Source organism: Oncorhynchus mykiss, chromosome 13, assembly GCF_013265735.2.
Source record: "Oncorhynchus mykiss isolate Arlee chromosome 13, USDA_OmykA_1.1, whole genome shotgun sequence".
In the NCBI taxonomy this organism is placed as follows: domain Eukaryota; kingdom Metazoa; phylum Chordata; class Actinopteri; order Salmoniformes; family Salmonidae; genus Oncorhynchus; species Oncorhynchus mykiss.
Window position 1 is genome coordinate 45315766 of NC_048577.1, and position 24208 is coordinate 45339973.

At 43.7% G+C, this 24208-nt stretch overlaps 1 protein-coding gene across 2 annotated transcripts in view; it reads right to left on the reverse strand.

Moving 5' to 3' along the window:
- Window positions 1-17267, reverse strand: part of LOC110486542 (acyl-coenzyme A thioesterase 1) — a 32300-nt gene extending 15033 nt beyond the window's left edge. Inside the window, exons 1-3 of one of the 2 annotated variants that reach the window (XM_021558230.2) lie at window positions 16547-17266; window positions 15731-15936; window positions 2857-3249 (exon numbers count right to left, since the gene is read on the reverse strand). In XM_021558230.2, coding sequence (XP_021413905.2) covers window positions 2857-3249; window positions 15731-15936; window positions 16547-17081 — 1134 coding nt within the window. In that variant the 5' untranslated portion in view covers window positions 17082-17266. Of the gene's footprint in view, window positions 1-2856; window positions 3250-15730; window positions 15937-16546 lie in introns of both variants that reach the window. The other variant, XM_021558231.2, reaches the window with a different exon arrangement.
- Window positions 17268-24208: the final 6941 nt, after the last annotated feature.

Below are 24208 nucleotides of genomic sequence, written 5' to 3' on the forward strand. Positions count from 1 at the left end.
TGTTTATGCAACAGAATAGAGGGTTCTTATAACTGTATTGTGTCTGTGTGAACTGAAAGTGGGCCTCTGGGAGATTTAACATTGACAGGAGATGTACGATGTCTTTGGGTGATACCGCATTCCAGAGCATGAGTTAATGTTTCTGTACTGGGGTACCAGGGGGAGATGGCTCCAGTATGGAGTTGGGGGGCCAGACCCTGGTCTCTACACAATGAGGACAGTTTTTACAGCAGATAGTCATTTGTGAATTATAAGTGTCTTTCATACTGTTCTTTGTCATGTAGACTAAAGGAGGATGGGCTTTGCTATAAAATGCTGTGGCTCAAACCAGCTAGTTGAGTTCCTAGTGATCACCTCCAGGGGTGATTACCGACCAGCTCCATTACTGCAGTAATTAAATAATAAAGTTTGATTGTTTGAATAAATCTAAAAGTCTCTTTTTGATTACAATAATTCCACCACAGGACACCTACTCATTCAAGGGTTTCTTTATTTTTACTATTTTCTACATTGTAGAATAGTGAAGATAATAATACTATGAAATAACACATATGGGATCATGTAGTAACCAAAAGTGTGAAATAAATCTAAATATATTTTATATTTAAGAATCTTCAAAGTAGCTACCCTTTGCCTTGACAGCTTTGCACACTCCAGACACTCTCAACCAGCTTCATGAGGTAGTCACCTGGAATGCATTTCAATTAACAGGTGTGCCTTGTTAAAAGTTAATTTGTGGAATTTCTATCCTTCTTAATGCGTTTCAGCCAATCAGTTGTGTTGTGACAAGGTAAATGTGGTATACAGAAGAGGGCCTTATTTGGTAAAAGACCAAGTCCATATTATGGCAAGAACAGCTCAAATAAGCAAAGATAAATGACAGTCCATCACTACTTTAAGATATGAAGGTCAGTCAATGCGGAGAATTAAGAACTTTGAACGTTTCTTCAAGGGCAGTCACAAAAAGCATCAAGCACTATGAGGAAACTGGCTCTCATGAGGACCGCCACAGGAAAGGAAGACCCAGAGTTACTTCTGCTGCAGAGGATAAGTTCATTAGGAGTTACCAGCCTCAGAAATTGCAGCCCAAATAAATGCTTCTGAGTTCAAGTAACGGACATCAACATCAACTGTTCAGAGGTGACTGCGTGAATCAGGCCTTCATGGTCGAATTGCTGCAAAGAAAACACTACCAAAGGACTCCAATAAGAGGAGACTTGCTTGGACCAAGAAACACGAGCAATGAACATTAGACCAGTGAAAATCTGTCCTTTGGTCTGATGAGTCCAAATTGGAGATTTTTGGTTCCAACCGCCGTGTCTTTGTGGAACACAGAGTAGGTGAACGGATGATCTCAGCATGTGTAGTTCCCACCATAAAACATGGAGGTGGTGGGAAAGTGCTTTGCTGGTGGCACTGTCAGTGATTTATTTAGAATTCAAGGCACACTTAACCAGCATGGCTACCACAGCATTCTGCAGCTTTACGCCATCCCAACGGTGAAGCATGGTGGTGGCAGCATCATGCTGTGGGGATGTTTTTCAACGGCAGGGACTGGGAGACTAGTCGGGATCGAGGGAAAGATGAATGGAGCAAAGTACAGAGAGATCCTTGATGAAAAGCTGCTTCAGAGTGCTCAGGACCTCAGACTGGGGCAAAGGTTCACCTTCCAACAAGACAACGACCCTAAGCACACAGCCAAGAAAACGCAAGAGTGGCTTCGGGACAAGTCTTTGAGTGGCACAGCCAGAGCCCGGACTTGAACACGATCGAACATCTCTGGAGAGACCTGAAAATAGCTATGCAGTGACACTCCCCATCCAACCTGGCAGAGCTTGAGAGGATCTGCAGAGAAGAATGGGAGAAACTCCCCAAATACAGGTGTGCCAAGCTTGTAACCTCATACCCAAGAAGACTTGAGGCTGTAATCGCTGCCAAAAGGTGAGTAATAGGTACTGAGTAATAGGTTTAAATACTTATGTAAATGTAATCATTATTTAAAAATACATTTGCAAAAATAAAACGTTTTTTACTTTGTCATTATGGGGTAGTGTGTAGATTGATGAAGGGGAAAACATTGAATCCATTTTAGAATAAGGCTGTAATGTAACAAAATGTGGAAAAGGTCATGGGGTCTGAATACTTTCCAAATGCACTGTTTGTATATTTGTCTCCATTTCGGCACCAACTGGTAGATTTAAAAAATACTGATTTTGTAGATTATTTAAAGGCACATTTCAGTGTTAGGAAAGTTTGTATGAATAAAAATCCAAACTTGTTTGGAGAGTCTTTACGCACTAAATATATTGATTACTAAAAAAATAGTTTTGATTCATCCTGAAAGTTGTCATATTCAAGTTCAATCTATAAAATATAATTAATATATAATATAATAATAATTCTACCCCAATTGTAAATGGGTGGGGGGGAAAATACATTTAATGTGGAATAAGACAAGGAGTATAAATACTTTCTGAAGGCATTGTATGTATGGAAGGTTTTGTTCAAATCAAAAGGGTGCCTTTCACTGCCTTTCAGTGTCTGCCTGCCAGCTAGTTTAGGCTAGTTAAGAATACTATAGTTATCACGTCATTGAGACAACTCTGACGCTCAAAGTTCCTCCATATTATCTAGCTAGTATATAATTCAGTAAACTAACTTTATTATTCTGGTCGGAACAATGGAACGGAACAAAATAAATAGAGGTTCTGTTCAGAACGAAACTATTGGAAGAATAATTTCAGTTTCAACCCCTGCAATTGAGTAAAGGCAGTTTAGGCTGAAACATGTTTATCTAGTAGTACTTGATTAAACTTTTTGCTATCAAAATGTTTGAGTTCAGGTTTATTTCCTTACCTCAAAGTTCTCTTTCCCATGATGCCTCAGCCGGGCGGCGGCCTGTTGGGCGAAGAGACAGCTGTTCCAGTTCCTGTCGTCCTCAGAGGCGGCGAAGAGGAACCTAGAACTGGAACGCTCTATTGGGATCACGGAACCGCGGTTCACCTCAGTCTCTGGGTCCGGTAAGGCGTCTCGGATGTCAAGGATGCCGGACGGGGAGAAGGTGACGTTCTCAACAATAGGCGTGATGGAAGGGATGATGAGGTCTTTGTAGTGCAGTGGCACCACCGTATTAGCGTTGCTGCCGTTGATCCAGGCTGTGGCTGAGATGCCAGAGAGAAAAGAGGCCATGGACAGAGCCAGATCCCCACTCTTCGAGATGGACAGGATTCCTATTCCTGGACCCTGTACCTATAAAAACAATATAACAAAATATATGTTTTATTGTCAAAGGGGTTAAAGCATAAAAAACATACCAGAACAATTGTCTAGGGCCAAGTTAACCTCCCCTTTAATGTAAAAAGTCATGACCATCAAGGTTTTAGGAAAGAGGATCATTTTGTTAATGATAAGAGTATGATGGGGCCGACAGACATGGCAGCTCAGCTTCTAGCTCCTAAGCAACTTTGCAGTATTTTGTTTGTGTGTTATTTCTTACATTATCCCAGAATGTTTGTGTTATTACATACAGCCAGAAATAACTTTTGGATATCAGAGCGGCGCTAACCCACCAGCATTACGACTTCCCAAATTGGAGCCTTTGTTCTTACCCCCCAGGGCAATTGAACTTATCCCAGAGACTGCTCCAAGTGTACGTCTAGTCCGACCCAAGTGTACGTCTAGTCCGCTAATGTTCAGTCTCTGGACAATAAAGTAGACGAGCTCAGGGCGAGGATCTCCTTTCAGTGAGATATCAGGGACTGTAACATACTCTGGTTCACTGAATCATGGCTCTCTCAGGATATACTGTCCCCATTCACACAGCTAGCTGGGTTCTCAGTTCACCCCGCAGACAAGAATAAAGAACTCTCCGGGAAGAAGAAAGGCAGTAGTTTAGGTTTCATGATTAACTACTCCTTGTGTGATTGTGATAACATACAGAAACTCTAATATTTTTGTTCACCCGACTAGAACACTTCAATCAATTGCCGACCGTATTACCCCCCAAGAGGATTATCTTTGGTTATAGTCACAGCCGTGTGTATTCCGCCTCAAGCCGATACGGCCCTAAAGGAACTACACTGGACTATATGCAAACTGGCAACCACATACCCTGAGGCCGCATTTATTTTAGCTGGGGATTTTAACAAAGCAAATGAGGAAATCACCACTTAAGTTCTATCAACAAATTGACTGTAGTACTCGCTCTCGAAAAACACTAGACCACTGCTACACCCCCTTTCAAGATGTCTGCAACGCCCTCCCTTCTGCAAAATCAGATCACGACTCCATTTTGCTCCTCCCTTACTATAGGCAGAAACTCAAACAGGAAGTACCAGTGCTAAGGTCTATTCAATGCTGGTCTGACCAATAGGAATCCATGCTTCAAGATTGTTTTGATCATGCGGACTGGGCTGTGTTCCGTGTAGCCTCTGAGAATAACATTAACGTATACAAAGACACGGTGACGGAGTTCATCAGGAAGTGTATAAGGGATGATGTTCCCATGGTGACTTAAAACCGACCCTACTCAAACTATGGATAGATGGCAGCATTTGCGCAAAACTGAAAGCGCAAACCGCAATTAACCATGGAAAGGTGACTGGGAATATGATTGAATACAAACAGTGTAGCTATTCCCTCCACAAGACAATCAAGCAGGAAAAACGTCAGTACAGAGAAAGTGGAGTCGCAATTCAACAGCTCAGACAATACGTATGTAGCAGTGTCTACAGACAATTACAATTGGAAAACCAGCCACGTCACCAACATCTGGCTCCCAGACAAGCTGAACACCTTCTTCGCCCGCTTTGAGGATAACACAGTGCCACTGACGCGGACCGCTCCCGAGGACTGTGGGCTCTCGTTCTCCGTGGCCGACGTGAGTAAGACAGTTAAGCATTAACCCTCGAAAGGCTGCCGGACCAGACGGCATCCCTAGCCGCGTCCTCAGAACATGAGCAAACCAGCTGGCTGGAGTGTTTACGTACATATTCAATCTCTCTTACTTCAAGATGTCCACCATTGTTCCTGTACCCAAGAAAGCAAAGGTAACTGAGCTAAATTACTATCACCCCATAGCACTCATTTCTGTCATCATGAAGTGCTTTGAGAGGCTAGTTAAGGATCATATCACCTCTACCTTCATGACACCCTTGACCCACTTCAATTGGCTTACCGCCCAAATAGATCCACAGAAGATGCAATCGCCATCGCACTGCACTTTCCCATCTGGACAAGAGGAATACCTATGTAAAAATGCTGTTCATTGACTATAGCTCAGCTTTCAACACCATAGTACCCTCCAAGCTCATCATTAAGCTCGGGGCCCTGGGTCTGAACCACGCCCTGTGAAATTGGGTCCTGGACATCCTGACAGGCCTCCCCTGGTGAAGGTAGGAAACATCTCCATTTCACTGATCCTCAACACTGGGTCCCCACAAGGGTGCATGCTCAGCTCCCTCATGTACTCCCTGTTTACCTATGACAGAGTGGTCATGCACGCCTCCAACTCAATCATCAAGTTCCTCAGCATGCACATCACTGACAATCTGAAATGATCCACCCACAAAGACAGTGTGTTGAAGGTACAACAGCATCACTGTTGGAGGCTGAAGAAATTTGTCTGGGCCCCTAAGACACTCAAACTCTTACAGATGCACAATTGAGAGCATCCTGTCGGGCTGTATCACCACCTGGTACAGCAACTGCACGGCCCGCAACTGCAGGGCTCTCCAGAGGGTGGTGCAGTCTGCACAACGCATCACCGGGGGTACACTGCCTACCCTCCAGGACATCTACAGCACCCGATGTCACAGGACGGCCAAAAAGATCAAACCACCTGAGCCACGGCCTGTTCACCCCGCTAACATCGAGAAGGTGAGGTTAATGCAGTTGCATCAAAGCTTGAGCCAAGAGACTAAAAAAGAGCTTATATCGCAAGCTCATCAGATTGTTAATTAGCCATCACTAGCTGGCAACCACCCAGTTACTCAACCCCACTGCCCTATATACATAGTCATGGAATCATCGGTCACTTTAATAATGGAACACTAGTCACTTTAATAATGTTTACATACTGCTTTACTCATCTCATATGTATATACTGTATTCTATTCCACTGTATTTTAGTCAATGCCACTCTGATATTGCTCATCCCAAAATGTATATATTCCATTCTTTTACTTTTAGATTTGTGAATTGTTAGATACTCCTGCACTGTTGGAGCTAGGAACACAAGCATTTTGCTACACCCGCAATAACATCTGCTAAATATGTGTATGTGGCCAATAAAATGTGACAATTGTATTTTGAATAAAAGTATTAAACTGCAAGATTGACCAACTCCAGTACCCTTAGGGTCCCGGGATTTTCCTCGGGGGAATTTCTATGTATAAGGACTGAGAAGCTCAGTTACTGTGACTTTAAAAGTACACTGCTCAAAAAAATAAAGGGAACACTAAAATAACACATCCTAGATCTGAATGAATGAAATATCCTTATTAAATACTTTTTTCTTTACATAGTTGAATGTGCTGACAACAAAATCACACAAAAATTATCAATGGAAATCAAATTTATCAACCCATGGAGGTCTGGATTTGGAGTCACACTCAAAATTAAAGTGGAAAACCACACTACAGGCTGATCCAACTTTGATGTAATGTCCTTAAAACAAGTCAAAATGAGGCTCAGTAGTGTGTGTGGCCTCCACGTGCCTGTATGACCTCCCTACAACGCCTGGGCATGCTCCCGATGAGGTGGCGGATGGTCTCCTGCGGGATCTCCTCCCAGACCTGGATTAAAGCATCCGCCAACTCCTGGACAGTCTGTGGTGCAACGTGACGTTGGTGGATGGAGCGAGACATGATGTCCCAGATGTGCTCAATTGGATTCAGGTCTGGGGAACAGGCGGGCCATAGCATCAATCCCTTCCTCTTGCAGGAACTGCTGACACACTCCAGCCACGAGGTCTAGCATTGTCTTTCATTAGGAGGAAGCCAGGGCCAACCGCACCAGCATATGGTCTCACAAGGGGTCTGAGGATCTCACCTCGGTACCTAATGGCAGTCAGGCTACCTCTGGCGAGCACATGGAGGGCTGTGCGGCCCCCCAAAGAAATGCCACCCCACACCATGACTGACCCACCGCCAAACCGGTCATGCTGGAGGATGTTGCAGGCAGCAGAACGTTCTCCACGGCGTCTCCAGACTGTCACATGTGCTCAGTGTGAACCTGCCTTCATCTGTGAAGAGCACAGGGCGCCAGTGGCGAATTTGCCAATCTTGGTGTTCTCTGGCAAATGCCAAACGTCCTGCACGGTGTTGGGCTGTAAGCACAACCCCAACCTGTGGACGTCGGGCACTCATACCACCCTCATGGAGTCTGTTTCTGACCGTTTGAGCAGACACATGCACATTTGTGGCCTGCTGGAGGTCATTTTGCAGGGCTCTGGCAGTGCTCCTCCTGCTCATCCTTGCACAAAGGCAGAGGTAGCGGTCCTGCTGCTGGGTTGTTGCCCTCCTACGGCCTCCTCCACATCTCCTGATGTACTGGCCTGTCTCCTGGTAGCGCCTCCATGCTCTGGACACTACGCTGACAGACACAGCAAACGTTCTTGCCACAGCTCGCATTGATGTGCCATCCTGGATGAGCTGCACTACCTGAGCCACTTGTGGGGGTTGTAGACTCCGTCTCATGCTACCACTACAGTGAAAGCACCACCAGCATTCAAAAGTGACCAAAACATCAGCAGGAAGCATAGGAACTGAGAAGTGGTCTGTGGTTATCACCTGCAGAACCACTCCTTTATTGGGGGTGTCTTGCTAATTGCCTATAATTTCCACCTGTTGTCTATTCCATTTGACAATACATTTCACATGCTGTTGTGCAATCAGTGTTGCTTCCTAAGTGGACAGTTTGATTTCACAGAAGTGTGATTGACTTGGAGTTACATTGTGTTGTTTAAGTGTTCCCTTTATTTTTTTTGAGCAGTGTATATTCTACACCAAAATGAATGAAAATAAAAATGCTGACAAAATCTCAACTCTAATTTCCACCTCAAAGAAATATTGCCGAATAAAATGTTTAGAAAACATCCAAAAAGAATACCACATAATGAGGTAGACATTTTAGCAAACGTGTTAAAAATAAAAAACTGAAATAGATTTACATAAGTATTCAGACCCTTTACTCAGTATTTTGTTGAAGCACCTTTGGCAGCGATTACAGCCTTGAGTCTTCTTGGGCATGATTCTACAAGCTTGGCATACCGGTATTTGGTGAGTTTCTCCCATTCTCCTCTGCAGAGCCTCTCAAGTTCTGTCAGGTTGGTTGGGGAGCGGCACGGCACAGCTAATGTTCTGGTCTCTCCAGAGAGATGTTCGATTGGGTTCAAGTCCAGGCTCCGGCTGGGCCACTCAAAGACAGAGACTCGTCCCGAAGTCAGTCCTGAGTTGTCTTGGCTGTGTGCTTGGGGTCGTTGTGCCGTTGGAAGGTGAAACTTCACCCCAATCTGAGGTCCGGAGTGCTCTGGAGCAGGTTTTCATCAAGGATCTCTGCTCCGTTAATTTTTCCTTTAAATCCTGACTAGTCTCCCAGTCCCTGCCGTCGAAAAATATCCCCATCATGCTTCTCCGTAGGGATGGTGCCAGGTTTCCTCCAGATGTAACGTTTGGCATTCAGGCCAAAGAGTTCAATCTTGGTTTCATCAAACCAGAGAATCTTGTTTCTCATGGTCAGAGTCTTTAGGTGCCTTTTGGCAAACTCCAAGCAGGCTGTCAGGTGCCTTTTACTGAGGAGTGGTTTGTCTGGCCACTACCATAAAGACCTGATTGGTGGAGTGCTGCGGAAATGCTTGTCGTTCTGGAAGGTTCTCCCATCTCCATAAAGGAACACTGGAGCTAACCAAGGCCCTTCTCCCCTGATTGCTCAGTTTGGCAAGCCGCCAGCTCTAGGAAGTCTTGGTGTTTCCAAACTTCTTCCAATTAAGAATGATGGATGCCACTGTGTTCTTGGGAAACGTCAATGCTGTAGACATTTTTTTGTTATCCTTCCCCAGATCTATGCCTGACACAATCCTGTCTCGGAGCGCTACAGACAATTACTTTCGACCTCATGGCTTGGTTTTTGCTCTGACATGCACTGTCAACTGTGGGACCTAATAAAGATAGGTGTGTACCTTTCCAAATCATGCCCAACCAATTGAATTTACCACAGGTGGAATCCAATCAAGTTGTAGAAACGTCAAGGATGATAAATGGAAGGAGGATATACCTGAACTCAATTTCGAGTATCATAGCAAAGGGTCTGAATACTTACAGTGAAGTCAAAAGTTTACATACACTCAGTTTGGAGTCATTAAAACTCGTTTTTCATCCACTTCACAAATTTCTTGTCAAATCAAATTGTATTGGTCACATACACATGGTTAGCAGATGATGCGAGTGTATCGAAATGCTTGTGCATCTAGTTCCGGTCATGCAGTAATATCTAACAATTTCACAACTACCTTATTTATACACACAAGTGTAAAGGAATTAATAAGAATATGTACATATATATGGATGAGCGATGGCCGAACGGCATAGGCAAGATGCAGTAGGTATATAGTACAGTATATACATATGAGATAAGTAATGTAGGGTATGTACACATTATATAAAGTAACATTGTTTAAAGTGGCTAGAGATGAGTAAGTATGTTGGCAGCAGCCACTCAATGTTAGTGATGACTGTTTAGCAGTCTGATGCCATTGAGATAGAAGCTGTTTTTCAGTTCCAGCTTTGATGCCCCTGTACTGACCTCGCCTTCTGGATGATAGCGGGGTGAACAGGCAGTGGCTCATCAGGTGGTGTAGGTGTCCTGGAGGGCAGGTAGTTTGCCCCCGGTGATGCATTGTGCAGACCTCACTACCCTCTGGAGAGCCTTACGGTTGTGGGCGGAGCAGTTGCCGTACCAGGCGGTGATACAGCCCAACAGGATGCTCTTGATTGTGCATCTGTAAAAGTTTGAGTGTTTTTGGTGACAAGCCGAATTTCTTCAGCCTCCTGAGGTTGAAGAGGTGCTGCTGCGCCTTCACCACGTTGTCTGTGTGGGTGGACCATTTCAGTTTGTCTGTGATGTGTACGCTGAGGAACTTTAAACTTTCCACCTTCTCCAATTGTTAACAAACTATAGTTTTGGCAAGTCGGTTGAGAAATCTACTTAGTGCTAGACAGTAAATTTTTCAACTATTGTTAACAGACAGATTATTTCACTTATAATTCACAGTATCACAATTCCAGTGGGTCCGAAGTTTACATACACTAAGTTGACTGTGCCTTTAAACAGCTTGGAAAATTCCAGAAAATTATGTCATGGCTTTAGAAGCTTCCGATAGGCTAACTGACACAATTTGAGTCAATTGGAGGTGTACCTGTGGATGTATTTCAAGGCCTACCTTCAAACTATGTGGCTCTTTGATTGACATCATGGGAAAATCTATAAAAAAAAAGTCAGCCTAGACTGCAGAAAGTAAATTGTACACCTCCACAAGTCTGGCTCATCCCTGGGAGTAATTTCCAAACTCCTGAAGGTACCACGTTCATCTGTACAAACAATAGTACGCAAGTATAAACACCATGGGACCACGCAGCCTTCATACCGCTCAGGAAGGAGACGCGTTCTGTCTCCTAGAGATGAACTTACCTTGGTGCGAAAGGTGCAAATCAATCCCAGAACAGCAGCAAAGAACCTTGTGAAGATGCTGGAGGAAACAGGTACAAAAGTATCTATATCCACAGTAAAACAAGTCCTATATCGAAGTAACCAGAAAGGTCGCTCAGCAAGGAAGAAGCCACTGATTTAAACCGCCATAAAAAAAAGCCAGACTACAGTTTGCAACTGCACATTGGGACAAAGATCGTACCTTTTGGAGAAATGTCCTCTGGCCTGATGAAACAAAAATAGAACTGTTTGGCCATAATGACCATCGTTATATTTGGAGGGAAAAAGGGGAGGCTTGCAAACCGAAGAACATTATCCCAACCGTGAAGCATCATGTTGTGGGGGTGCTTTGGTGCAGGAGGGACTGGTGCACTTCACAAAATAGATGGCATCATGAGGTTGAAAAATTGCGTGGATATATTGAAGCAACATCTCAAGACATCAGGAAGTTAAAGCTTGGTAGCAAATGGGTCTTCCAAGTGGACAATGACCCAAAGCATACTTCCAAAGTTAAGGACAACAAAGTCAAGGTATTGGAGTGACCATCACAAAGCCCTGACCTCAATCCTATAGAAAATTTGTGGGCAGAACTGAAAAAGCATGTGTGAGCAAGGAGGCCTACAAACCTGACTCAGTTACACAAGCTCTGTTAGGAGGAATGGGCCAAAATTCACCCAACTTATTGTGGGAAGCTTGTGGAAGGCTACCCGAAACGTTTGACCCAAGTTCAACAATTTAAAGGCAATGCTACCAAATACTAAGTGAGTGTATGTAAACTTCTGACCCACTGGGAATGTGATTAAAGAAATAAAAGCTGAAATAAATCCTTTCTCCACTATTATTCTGACATTTCATTCTTAAAATAAAGTGGTGATCCTAACTGACCTAAAAAATGAATTTTTACTACGATTAAATGTCAGGAATTGTGAAAATGTATTTGAGTTTAAATGTATTTGGCTAAGGTGTATGTAAACTTCAACAATATGTAAAGGTATGTTTTTTGTGTGTAGATTAATGAAGGATTCATTTTTTAAATCTGTTTCAGAATAAGGCTGTAATATAACAAGTGGGGAAAGTCAAGGGGTCTGAATACTTTGCGAATGTACTGTAAATGCCTTTTTACAACTACTAAAGAAAAATCACTGTCAGACAATACATCAGAGTTCCTCAAACTTGGTCTTCGAGACCCCAAGTGGTGGACGTTTTAGTTTTGACCCTAGCACTACACAGCTGATTCAAGTAATCATCAAGATTTTATCTTTTGAATCAGCTGTGCACCCTTTGGGGTCCGGAGGACCGAGTTTGGAAAACACTGCCCAATAGGTTGCCGATTTATACCTGGTCAAGATGGTGCCGGAGAAGAAGATAGACGCTTTACGTGCCCCCAGCCGATTGTGTTTTTTTGTTTGTTTGTTTATAAAAACTATTTTTTACATAACACTACAGTCACTTATGACCAAAAATAACTTCCAGACATCCGGACTGCGATTACTCACCACGGACAAGCAGAATAATTGTTTTCCTTTCATGACTCTGATGAGTCCGACGCAAAGGATATACTGCTTCCTCTGGAACTGGCCCCGATCCCTGTGATCTGCGTGAAGAGGCGGCGGAGAAAAAGGGGCCGAAGGTCAGGCTGCCTTCTAAGAATTCGTAGGCAATGGAATAAACCCCCACTTCCCTCCATTCTGCAAGAAAATGTGCTATCGTTGGACAATAAAATCGACAAGTTATGCGGAAGATTAAACTACCAACGGGACATAAAAAACTAACATCTTATGCTTCACGGAGTCGTGGCTGAACAATGACAAAATCAACATACAGCTGGCTGGTCATACGATGTACCGGCAGGACAGAACAGCAGCGTCTGATAAGACAAGGGGCAGCGGTCTATGTATTTTTGTAATCAACAGTTGGTGCACGATATCTAAGGAAGTCTCGAACTATTGCTCCCCTGAGGTAGAGGATCTCATGATAAGCTGTAGACCACACTACCTACCGTAGAGAGATTTCATCTGTATTCTTTGTAGCTGTTTACATACCACCACAGTCAGTCAGAGGCTGGCACTAACATAGCATTGAATGAGCTGTATTCCGCCATAAGTAAACAAGAAAACGCTCACCCAGAGGCGGCGCTCCTAGTAGCCGGGGACGTTAACGCAGGGAAACTTAAATCCGTTTTTACCAAATTTCTATCAGCATGTTGTATGTGCAACCAGAGGAAAAAGAACTCTGGACCACCTATACTCCACACACAGAAATGCATACAAAGCTCTCCCTCGCCCTCCATTTGGCAAATCTGACCATAATTATAACCTCCTGATTCCTGCTTAAAAGCAAAAATTAAAGCAGGAGGCACCAGTGACTAGATCCAATAAAAAAGTGGTCAGAGGACACAGATGCTAAGCTACAGGACTGTTTTGCTAGCACAGACTGGAATATGTTCCGAGATTCCGCCGATGGCATTGAGGAGTACGCCAGATCAGTCATTGGCATCATCAATAAGTGCATCTATGACGTCGTCCCCACAGTGACCGTACGTACATACCCGGACCAGAAGCCATGGATTACAGGCAGCATCCACACTGAGCTAAAGGCTAGAGCTGCCAATTTCAAGGAGCGGGACTCTAACCCGGAAGCTTAAAAGAAATCCCGCTATGCCGTCCGACAAACCATCACAAGCAAAGTGTCAATACAGGACTAAGCTTGAATCATACTACACCGGGTCTGACGCTCATCGGATGTGGCAGGGCTTGCAAACCATTACAGACTACAAAGGGAAGCACTGCCGAGAGCTGCCCAGTGTCACAAGCCTACCAGACGAGCTAAACTACTTCTATGCTCGCTCCGAGGCAAATAACACTGAAACATGCACACCAGCTGTTCCGGAAGACTGTGTGATCACGCTCTCCGCAGCCGATGTGAGTAAGACCTTTAAACAGGTCAACATTCACAAGGCCGCAGGGCCAGACAGATTACCAGGACATGTACTGCGAGCATGCACTGACCAACAGGCAAGTGTCTTCACTGGTATTTTCAACCTCACCCTGTCCAAGTCTGTAATACCAACATGTTTTAAGCAGACCACCATAGTCCCTGTGCCCAAGAACACTAAGGTAATCTGCCTAAATGACTACCGACCCATAGCACTCACGTCTGTAGCCATGAAGTGCTTTGAAAGGCTGGTCGTGGCTCACATCAACACCATTGTCCCAGAAACCTTGGATCCTGGACTTCCTGACAGGCAGCCCCAGGCGGTAAGTGTAGGTAACAACACATCCGCCACGCTGATCCTCAACACAGGGTCCTCTCAGTGCTCAGTCCCCTCCTGTACTCCCTGTTCACTCATGACTGCACGGCCAGGCACTACAACACCATCATTATATTTGCTGATGACACAACTGTGATCACCGACAACGACGAGAAAACCTATAGCGAGGAGGTCATAGACCTGGCCGTGTGGTGCCAGGACAACAACCTCTCAATGTGATCAAGACAAAGGAGATGATTGTGGACTACAGGAAAAAGAGGATCAAGCACGCAGTCATTCTCATCGACGGGGCTGCAGTGGAACAGTTTGAGAGCTTCAAGTTCCTTGGGTATCCACATCACCAACAAAATAACATGGTCCAAGCACACCAAGACAGTCGCGAAAAGGGCACGACAAAACCTAAAAGATTTGGCATGGGTCCTCAGATCCTCAAAAGGTTCTACAGCTGCACCATCGAGAGCATCCGGACTGGTTTCATCACTGCCTGGTATGGCAACTGCTCGGCCACTGACCGCAAGGCACGACATTGGGTAGTGTGTACGGCCCAGTACATCATCGGGGCCAAGCTTCCTGCCATCCAGGACCTCTATACCAGGCGGTGTCAGAGGAAGGTGCTAAAAATTGTAAAAGACTCCAGTCACCCTAGTCATAGACGGTTCTCTCTGCTACGGCACGGCAAGCGGTACCAGAGCGCCAAGTCTAGGTCCAAGAGGCTTCTAAACAGCTTCTACCCCCGAGCCATAAGACTCCTGAACATCTAGTCAAATGGCTACCCAGACTATTTGCAGTGCCCCCCCCCCCCCAACCCCTCCTACACTACTACTACTCTGTTGTCATCTATGCATAGTAACTTTAATAACTCTACCTACATGTACATTCTACCTCAACTAACCGGTGCCCCCGCACATTGACTCTGTATCGGTACCCCCTGTAAATAGTCTCTCTAGTGTCATTTTACTGCTGCTCTTTAATTACTTCACTCTTCTTATCTATATATTTTTTTAACTGCATTGTTGGTCAGGGGCTAGTAAGTAAGCATTTCACTGTAAGGTCTACCTGTTGTAGTCGGCGAATATGACTCGTAAAATTTGATTTGATTAGGTTACCAGATTAGGAAAAGACCCAGGGGAAACAATTTGCCCCACCACTCTGGACCCTATGGTGCCACCTCTGCATCATTGGTCCTCCCCCCCAAAAACAAATTGTGGGGGGAGGGGGGGGGGGGGGTGCAGTTTGTCAAACATGTGGGTCAAAAATCACTGATTGCAATTTCAATGAAATTGGCATAAAACACTTAACCATTGACTTAATGACTCAAAACCCAAAATTAGGGACTTGTGACTTGACCTGAGCTATTACATTTGGAACTTTACTTGAGACTTCCCCATCATTACTTGGGACTTGACTCGAGAGATAAGACTTGCTTAGGACTTGGTCTCACCTCTGTTGGGTGGTCCCTGATGAATTTGCTAACACAAATGGGGTCCCACCCCCAAAAAGTTGGAGAACCCCTGGTGTAGAGCAAACAGAAGCCACTAGATAGTAGCATTTACCACAGCTAACAAAATATTGAAGCATAGTGAGAGGAACCTCAAGGTGACATTTTCTTCTCATAGAACAAATGGCCTATATTCACAATGTGTCAGAGTTAAGAGTGCTGGACATTATATGGACATGAGGAACCTGTTCCTAGATCAGCACTCCTATACTCAGATGTTTTATGAGTACGGGCACTGATTTTCTTCCTCCACTAACCTGTGGCTGTTGCCTCAGGAAAGTGATAGCCTCTTCAAAGTACTCCAGGTCAAAGTATTTGGGCACTGTTCTGGGCAGGTCCTGGAAGCCATAGTAGGCCAGAGCCAGAACCACAAAGCCTTTGTTAGCCAGCAGACTGGCCCGGACCTCTGATATACCTCCACCCAGAGTATACACATCCAGTACACCGGGGAATGGACCCTGCCCTGTGAGGTTTGGGGAATAAAAGAGGAATAGGAGAAAGAGAATAACAGAAATGTAGTACTGTTTTGTCACTCACTGCAGGTGGAGATGCTTTCTGGCCTAAATATATAAAACCTATGCAATGCAAAGTAGGCTTTGTTATCTAACGCCTTGATCATACCGACAGCGTCATTGAATTTTGGTACACCTGAAGTTTGCCTTGCAGCATTGCGTTGCAGAGGCAGTTGCAGTGCGTTCTGGGTGGTGCATACGTTGGATTTATTGAACGTATGCATCAAACTGAATGTGTAGAGGGCTTGACAGAAATGGTAGCAGAAGGTGAATATATAACTTTTGTTGCACACAGTACCATTTTGCACAATGCAATGACGCTGTCCGTGTGATCAAGGTATAAGCTTAAAGGCCTTCTAAACTGTAATTTGTGCTTTTCTTAGGAGAGTTCACAACAAAATATTCAGACACTTATAATCATAATATAGACCCTTTCGTTAAACAGGCATGGATACAGTACATACAAATCTATGGATTTCTATTTCCTTAGAACTTAATCCTGGTCCCATAGACACAAAAATATAATTTCCCACTTCAGGGCATTTTGAATTGCCTACTAACCGGGTGGTAGAAAGAGGACTCCCCGAATTCTCCCTTCTTTCATGCCCAACGGTATTCTCCTTACCCCTTCCGTCATGAACCGCCTCTCGTTGGTCTCTGTGGCCAAGAGCTCACCTGTGTCCCCATGCAGCACTTCTATGTCAACCATCATTGAACCCAAAACATTTTTTTTTAACAGTTTGCTGTGTGGAGTCTCGGCCGCCATGGCCCAAAACAAGCCCATGGATTCAACTCCCGTGTAGCTGCCGCCCAGAGAGGGAGAGCGACACAGGTCCACCTGTCCGCTAGCATCTGCAGCGACCAGAGCGGAAGCTCTGAAAATGACCCCTTTATCGTCCTTGAGTTTGGACCTCAACTCTACTTTCTGGTGGGGAGAAAGTCCATCTACCTTCACGTGCACCGGTTCGTCGAAGAAAGAGCCAGGGCTGGGGAGAAGCCGGACGCAAACCTGTTGCGAACTCGACCTCAGTGTTGTTTGAAACCGTATAAACCATATTTTTGAGATAACTTCACCGTAAGCCCGTTGGTGCAACATGGCCACAGATAGAACAAGTAGCCAGATGTTTCACCGGATGTATAAATCTGAAGCATCCGGTTGATATTTCCACTCGGTTTTGACTAGATGGATACAGCTTTTGTCATAGTTCACTTTTCGTAGGTTATGAGAATTAACATAGCAGGTTAGGAATATAGTTAAGGGTTAGCTAATATGCACTTTTGACGTTAATTTGACAAAAGCTGTAGCCACAGCATACTGTCTTCGCTATATCCCTTCTAGCCATGACCTTTCCACGAACCACCAAATATGGCGAAGTATCATTGGCCGTGTTCGAGAGCATCAAAATGACAGCTGTTGACTGCCGGATCTACAAATCACCTTGCATCATACAGTACATAAGAACTCCTCTCGAACACGATCATAGTCTTACGTCAGTTTCGGGTCACTCCTACGCGAAGCTAGTCTTTCAACCGATATTGGGGTCATGGCTAGATGTAATCCAGTTTTTGTCAAATTAAAGTCAGATTTAACTTTTCGTAGCGGTTTAGGAGAATTTACGCAGCAGGTTAGGATAATTACTTTAAGGTTAGGAAACGAGTTGGGGTTAGCTAAAATGATTTTTAAAAATGACTTTTGACGTTAACTTGTCAAAAACTGTATCTCTTCTAGCCATGATCAGATATCTTGGTATGTTTGCAGTCATGGCTAGAAGGAATCAAGCTTTTGTAGAAATTGCATTTTAGTTAACCATAACCCTTTTCCTAACCGTAACCAATTATCCTAACCTGCTACTTTAATTATTTATGTTTAATTGTGCGTGCATCTGAACAACCACATAATTAATGTCAGTTCTCACTGGACATGATTCTCAGTTATCTGAACCATGAGTGGTCAGATGTGTGTGTGTGAATGTGGACATCTTCTTCCATTAAACTCCCCTTAACCTGGACATCTGCCTCATCCCTGTTCTAACCGGACATTCTGTAGTGGTTGAAACCGGCCTTAAGCCAGCACCTAAGGTTTCTTATTACATTCATGGTCCTTCAATTCTTTTAAAACCTACCCTTATTTTTCACTGTCCCTTTCGCTGTGATTGTCATTCTAATGGAATCCAGAAAGGACAAAACCGAACATTCAAACATTTACATCAAAAGATGAAAAGGTGAAAAGACACTTCAATATTTTTCTTGATCAAATAACATGGAAAACAACCACTTTTTATGCAGTATTCATTTATCATCCTTACAAACCACAATGTAAATGTACATTACTGTATTGAACATAGGCTTGTCATCTCATGGACTTCCAAGATGGCGTAGCAGTAAGATGTCTTTGTCCTGTCGTGTCCCTTGTATATATCTTTTTACATCTTTTCTTCGCATATCTTTTAAAAATATTTTCCTAAACCTCAACTTCTAACTACTCTCCTGCAACCCGCCTCACCCAATGTGGCGTGGATCTGCTTTTTTCTAAAGTATTTCTATTTACTTTGGATCTGGAATCGCTCAACTGAAGCTAGCCAGCTAACTACCTACCAGCTATCAGTCAGCAAACCATTGCTAGCGGTCATCAGCTAACCTTTAGCTCGGAAAGCTCTCGCCAGTTCGAACAACGTGACTCAAACCAGAGCACAACGGACCGATTTCTCTCCATATCCTCGGATTCCTACCCCAAACTCTGAACATTTTCATCTGGATCTTCGCAACTAGCTAACCGCAATCCCGGGTGGCTAGCGTTTCCATCCCGGAGCAAGCACCAATTAGCCTGAAGCTAGTCCGGCCAGGGCTCCTGTGCTACCACCAAAGCCCACTCCTGGGCTACAATATCCGGACCCCTTCTACTGCCGATACGGGGCACGGAACCCCGCCGATCCTCTACGACTGGAGTACCGACATAATCTGCCCGAGGATTCCAACAGGCCCCTCAGGCGCGACGCCCGCTGAAGGCCCATTCTGCTAACCTGCTAGGCCTGCTAGCTACCTAGAGCTACTTGGAACCCTACTAATTCCACGACTGGTCTATCGAAGTCACAACACAAAGAGGCAAAAACAGACTTAACCCCATCGCGACGTCCCCCAAAGGCTAACTTGCGAGCCCCTGTCTGCTAACTGCTAGCTTGCCTGCCCCGGTCTGTTAACTGCTAGCTTGCCTGCCCCAGTCTGCTAACTGCTAGCCCTGCTAACTGCTTGCTTGCTAACCCGGTCTGCTAACTGCTAGCTTGCCAGCTCCGGTCTGCTAACTGCTAGCTTGTTTAGCCTCGGCCTACTAACTGTTAGCGTGTTAGCATCGGCCTGCTAACTGTCTGAATCGCCGTGTCCCCAGTCTCCCAACCACTCACTGGACCCATATGTTCACTTGGCTACGCATGCCTCTCTTTAATATCAATATGCCTCGTCCATTATTGTCCTGGTTAGTGATTACTGTCGTATTTCACTGTAGAGCCTCTAGCCCTAGTCAACATGCCTTAACCAACCATGTTGTTCACCGCATCAAAGGGATGATGGACGGGGCCATGTACCGTCAAATCTTGGGTGAGAACCTCCTTCCCTCAGCCAGGGCATTGAAAATGGGTCGTGGATGGGTATTCCAGCATGACAATGACCCAAAACACATGGCCAAGGCAACAAAGGAGTGGCTCAAGAAGAAGCACATTAAGGTCCTGAAGTGGCCTAGCCAGTCTCCAGACCTTAATCCCATAGAAAATCTGTGGAGGGAGCTGAAGGTTTGAGTTGCCAAACGTCAGCCTCGAAACCTTAATGACTTGGAGAAGGTCTGCAAAGAGGAGTGGGACAAAATCCCTCCCGAGATGTGTGCAAACCTGGTGGCCAACTACAAGAAACGTCTGACCTCTGTGATTGCCAACAAGGGTTTGGCCACCAAATACTAAGTCATGTTTTGCAGAGGGGGTCAAATACTTATTTCCCTCTTTAAAATGCAAATCAATTTATAACAATTTTGACATGCGTTTTTCTGGATTTTTTTGTTTGTTATTCTGTCTCTCACTGTTCAGATAAACCTACCATTAAAATTATAGACTGATCATTTCTTTTTCATTGGGCAAACGTAAAAAATCAGCAGGGGATCAAATACTTTTTTCCCTCACTGTATATCTGTCCGCTACTACTAGTGAGAAAAAATATACATATTTACTGTACCAGTCAAAAGTTTGGACATACCTACAGTACTCATTCAAGGGTTTTTCTTTATTTTAACTATTTTCTACATTGTAGAAAATAGTGAAGAAATCAAAACTATGAAATAACCCACATGGAATCATGTAGTAACCAAAAAAGGGTTAAACAACTGAAAATATATTTTCTATTTTAGATTCTTCAAAGTAGCCACATTTTGCCTTGATGACAGCTTTGCACACTCTCGGCATTCTCTTAAGAAAACCAGACGGTAGAATGATCACGGATGTTCTCTTGATAAGTGCGTGAATTGGACCATTTTCCTGTCAAAATGTAACGAGTACTTTTGGGTGTCTGGGGAAATATATGAAGATAAAAGGACGTAATTTTCTTTAGGAATTTTCTTTAGGAATGTAGTGAAGTAAAAGTTGGCAAAAATATAAACAGTATAGTAAAGTACAGATACCCCAAAATCTACTTAAGTAGTACTTTAACGGCAGGGTAGCCTAGTGGTTAGAGCGTTGGACTAGTAACCGGAAGGTTGCAAGTTCAAACCCCCGAGCTGACAAGGTACAAATCTGTCGTTCTGCCCCTGAACAGGCAGTTAACCCACTGTTCCTAGGCCGTCATTGTAAATAAGAATTTGTTCTTAACTGACTTGCCTAGTTAAATAAAGGTAAAAAAAAAAAAAATAAATAAAAAAATAAACTTAATTAAAACCTGTTGTGACTAGGGGGCAGTATTTTCATTTTTGGAAAAAAAACGTTCCCGTAGTAAACAGGATATTTTGTCAGGGCAAGATGCTAAAATATGCATATAATTGACAGCTTAGGATAGAAAACACTCTAAAGTTTCCAAAACTGTAAAAATATTGTCTGTGAGTATAACAGAACTGATGTTGCAGGCGAAAGCCTGAGAAAAATCCAATCCCGAAGTGCCTCCTGTTTTGAAAGCGGTGCGTTCCAATGAGTTCCTATTGAGCAGTGAATGGGCTATCAACCAGATTACTCTTTCTCCGTATTCCCGCATTGTGACGTAGTTTTACGCATTTATGTTGAAGAATACCCGTAAGCGGCTACATTGCGCAAGTGGTCACCTGATGCTCCCAGAAGGATTCTCGCGTAAATACAGAGGTAGCCATTACTCCAATCGGTCCTACTGTAAAACTAATTGTCCCGATGGATTTATTATCAAATAGATATTTGAAAAACACCTTGAGGATTGATTATAAACAACGTTTGCCATGTTTCTGTCGATATTATGTGTCTGGGGAAATACAGTGCCTTGCGAAAGTATTCGGCCCCCTTGAACTTTGCGACCTTTTGCCACATTTCAGGCTTCAAACATAAAGATATAAAACTGTATTTTTTGTGAAGAATCAACAACAAGTGGGACACAATCATGAAGTGGAACGACATTTATTGGATATTTCAAACTTTTTTAACAAATCAAAAACTGAAAAATTGGGCGTGCAAAATTATTCAGCCCCTTTACTTTCGGTGCAGTAAACTCTCTCCAGAAGTTCAGTGAGGATCTCTGAATGATCCAATGTTGACCTAAATGATGATAAATACAATCAATTGTGTAATCAAGTCTCCGTATAAATGCACCTGACTGTGATAGTCTCAGAGGTCCGTTAAAAGCGCAGAGAGCATCATGAAGAACAAGGAACACACCAGGCAGGTCCGAGATACTGTTGTGAAGAAGTTTAAAGCCGGATTTGGATACGAAAAGATTTCCCAAGCTTTAAACATCCCAAGGAGCACTGTGCAAGCGATAATATTGAAATGGAAGGAGTATCAGACCACTGCAAATCTACCAAGACCTGGCCGTCCCTCTAAACTTTCAGCTCATACAAGGAGAAGACTGATCAGAGATGCAGCCAAGAGGCCCATGATCACTCTGGATGAACTGCAGAGATCTACAGCTGAGGTGGGAGACTCTGTCCATAGGACAACAATCAGTCGTATATTGCACAAATCTGGCCTTTATGGAAGAGTGGCAAGAAGAAAGACATTTCTTAAAGATATCCATAAAAAGTGTCGTTTAAAGTTTGCCACAAGCCACCTGGGAGACACACCAAACATGTGGAAGAAGGTGCTCTGGTCAGATGAAACCAAAATTGAACTTTTTGGCAACAATGCAAAACATTATGTTTGGTGTAAAAGCAACACAGCTGAACACACCATCCCCACTGTCGAACATAGTGGTGGCAGCATCATGGTTTGGGCCTGCTTTTCTTCAGCAGGGACAGGGAAGATGGTTAAAATTGATGGGAAGATGGATGGAGCCAAATACAGGACCATTCTGGAAGAAAACCTGATGGAGTCTGCAAAAGACCTGAGACTGGGACGGAGATTTGTCTTCCAACAAGACAATGATCCAAAACATAAAGCAAAATGTACAATGGAATGGTTCAAAAATAAACATATCCAGGTGTTAGAATGGCCAAGTCAAAGTCCAGACCTGAATCCAATCGAGAATCTGTGGAAAGAACTGAAAACTGCTGTTCACAAATGCTCTCCATCCAACCTCACTGAGCTCGAGCTGTTTTGCAAGGAGGAATGGGAAAAAATGTCAGTCTCTCGATGTGCAAAACTGATAGAGACATACCCCAAGCGACTTACAGCTGTAATCGCAGCAAAAGGTGGCGCTACAAAGTATTAACTTAAGGGGGCTGAATAATTTTGCACGCCCAATTTTTCAGTTTTTGATTTGTTAAAAAAGTTTGAAATATCCAATAAATGTCGTTCCACTTCATGACTTTGTGTCCCACTTGTTGTTGATTCTTCACATAAAAATACAGTTTTATATCTTTATGTTTTGAAGCCTGAAATGTGGCAAAAGGTCGCAAAGTTCAAGGGGGCCGAATACTTTCGCAAGGCACTGTATATGAAGATAAAAGGACATAATTTTCTGTAGGAATGCAGTGAAATAAAAGTTGGCAAAAATATAAAAAGTATAGTAAAGTACAGATACCCCAAAATCTACTTAAGTAGCACTTTAACATATTTTTTGTTTCAAATATTTTTCATTAAACACACACAAGAATGGTGTATAGGTATACAAGACAGGTATACAATTAATATCTAAACATAAAAGAGCATACAGGAACAACAAGACCCAGAGTTCTGGGTGCAAACCAAATGATACAAAACACGACATACAAAACAAGGACACGTAGAAAGAAAGAGGGAAGATGTTGTCTCCCCCCCCCCCCAACTGCTCGGGTGGCAGGACCAGCACATTCTGCCCAAAGGTAGATTAAAATATTACAATTGAGAGTGCGTTAATAAGTACAAATTCACAGCGCCGACTCGTCCAAGTAGGAGAGGAAAGGCTGCCAGATTTGATCAAATGTTGATCATTTATTGTTCAGAATATATCTAATTCTTTCTAAGTGTACAGTGTTTGCCAATTCACTGAGCCATAATTTGGTAGAGGGCGCTTCCCTCCTTTTCCAAAACAACAAGATTAGTTTTTTTGCCGAGATGAGACCGTACGAGATTAGTTGTTTTTGGGGGTTGGTTAATCCGTTTAGGGACTCAGATACTCCCAGGATTATCAGAAGCGGGTCTGGATCTATTGAAGTCTCCAAAACTTCAGAGAGGATCCCAAAAATTCCACACCAATAACCATGCAAGCTAGAGCATAGGGCAAAGCAGTGGAGTAGTTTACCCTGCGCAGCCTGACATTTATCACATGTAGGGGATGTATCAGGAAATATCCTATGCAGTTTAGTTTTGGAATAGTGTCATCTGTGTAATACCTTGAATTGTATGAGACAATGTCTGGAATTAATGGAGCATGTGTGGATATACTCCAAGCTCTCTTCCCAGTCTGCCACCGAGATGTCAGTCCCTAGTTCTTCCTCCCATTTTGCCTTGATGGCATCTGTAGAAGGTGTGCTAACAGATTGAAAAGCATCATATAGACGCGATATCAGTTTATCTGAGGTGGGGCATATTTTTATGCATCCGTCTAACATGGAAGGTTTAGCATTCCCAAATGTTGGTAGGTGTTTTCTAACAT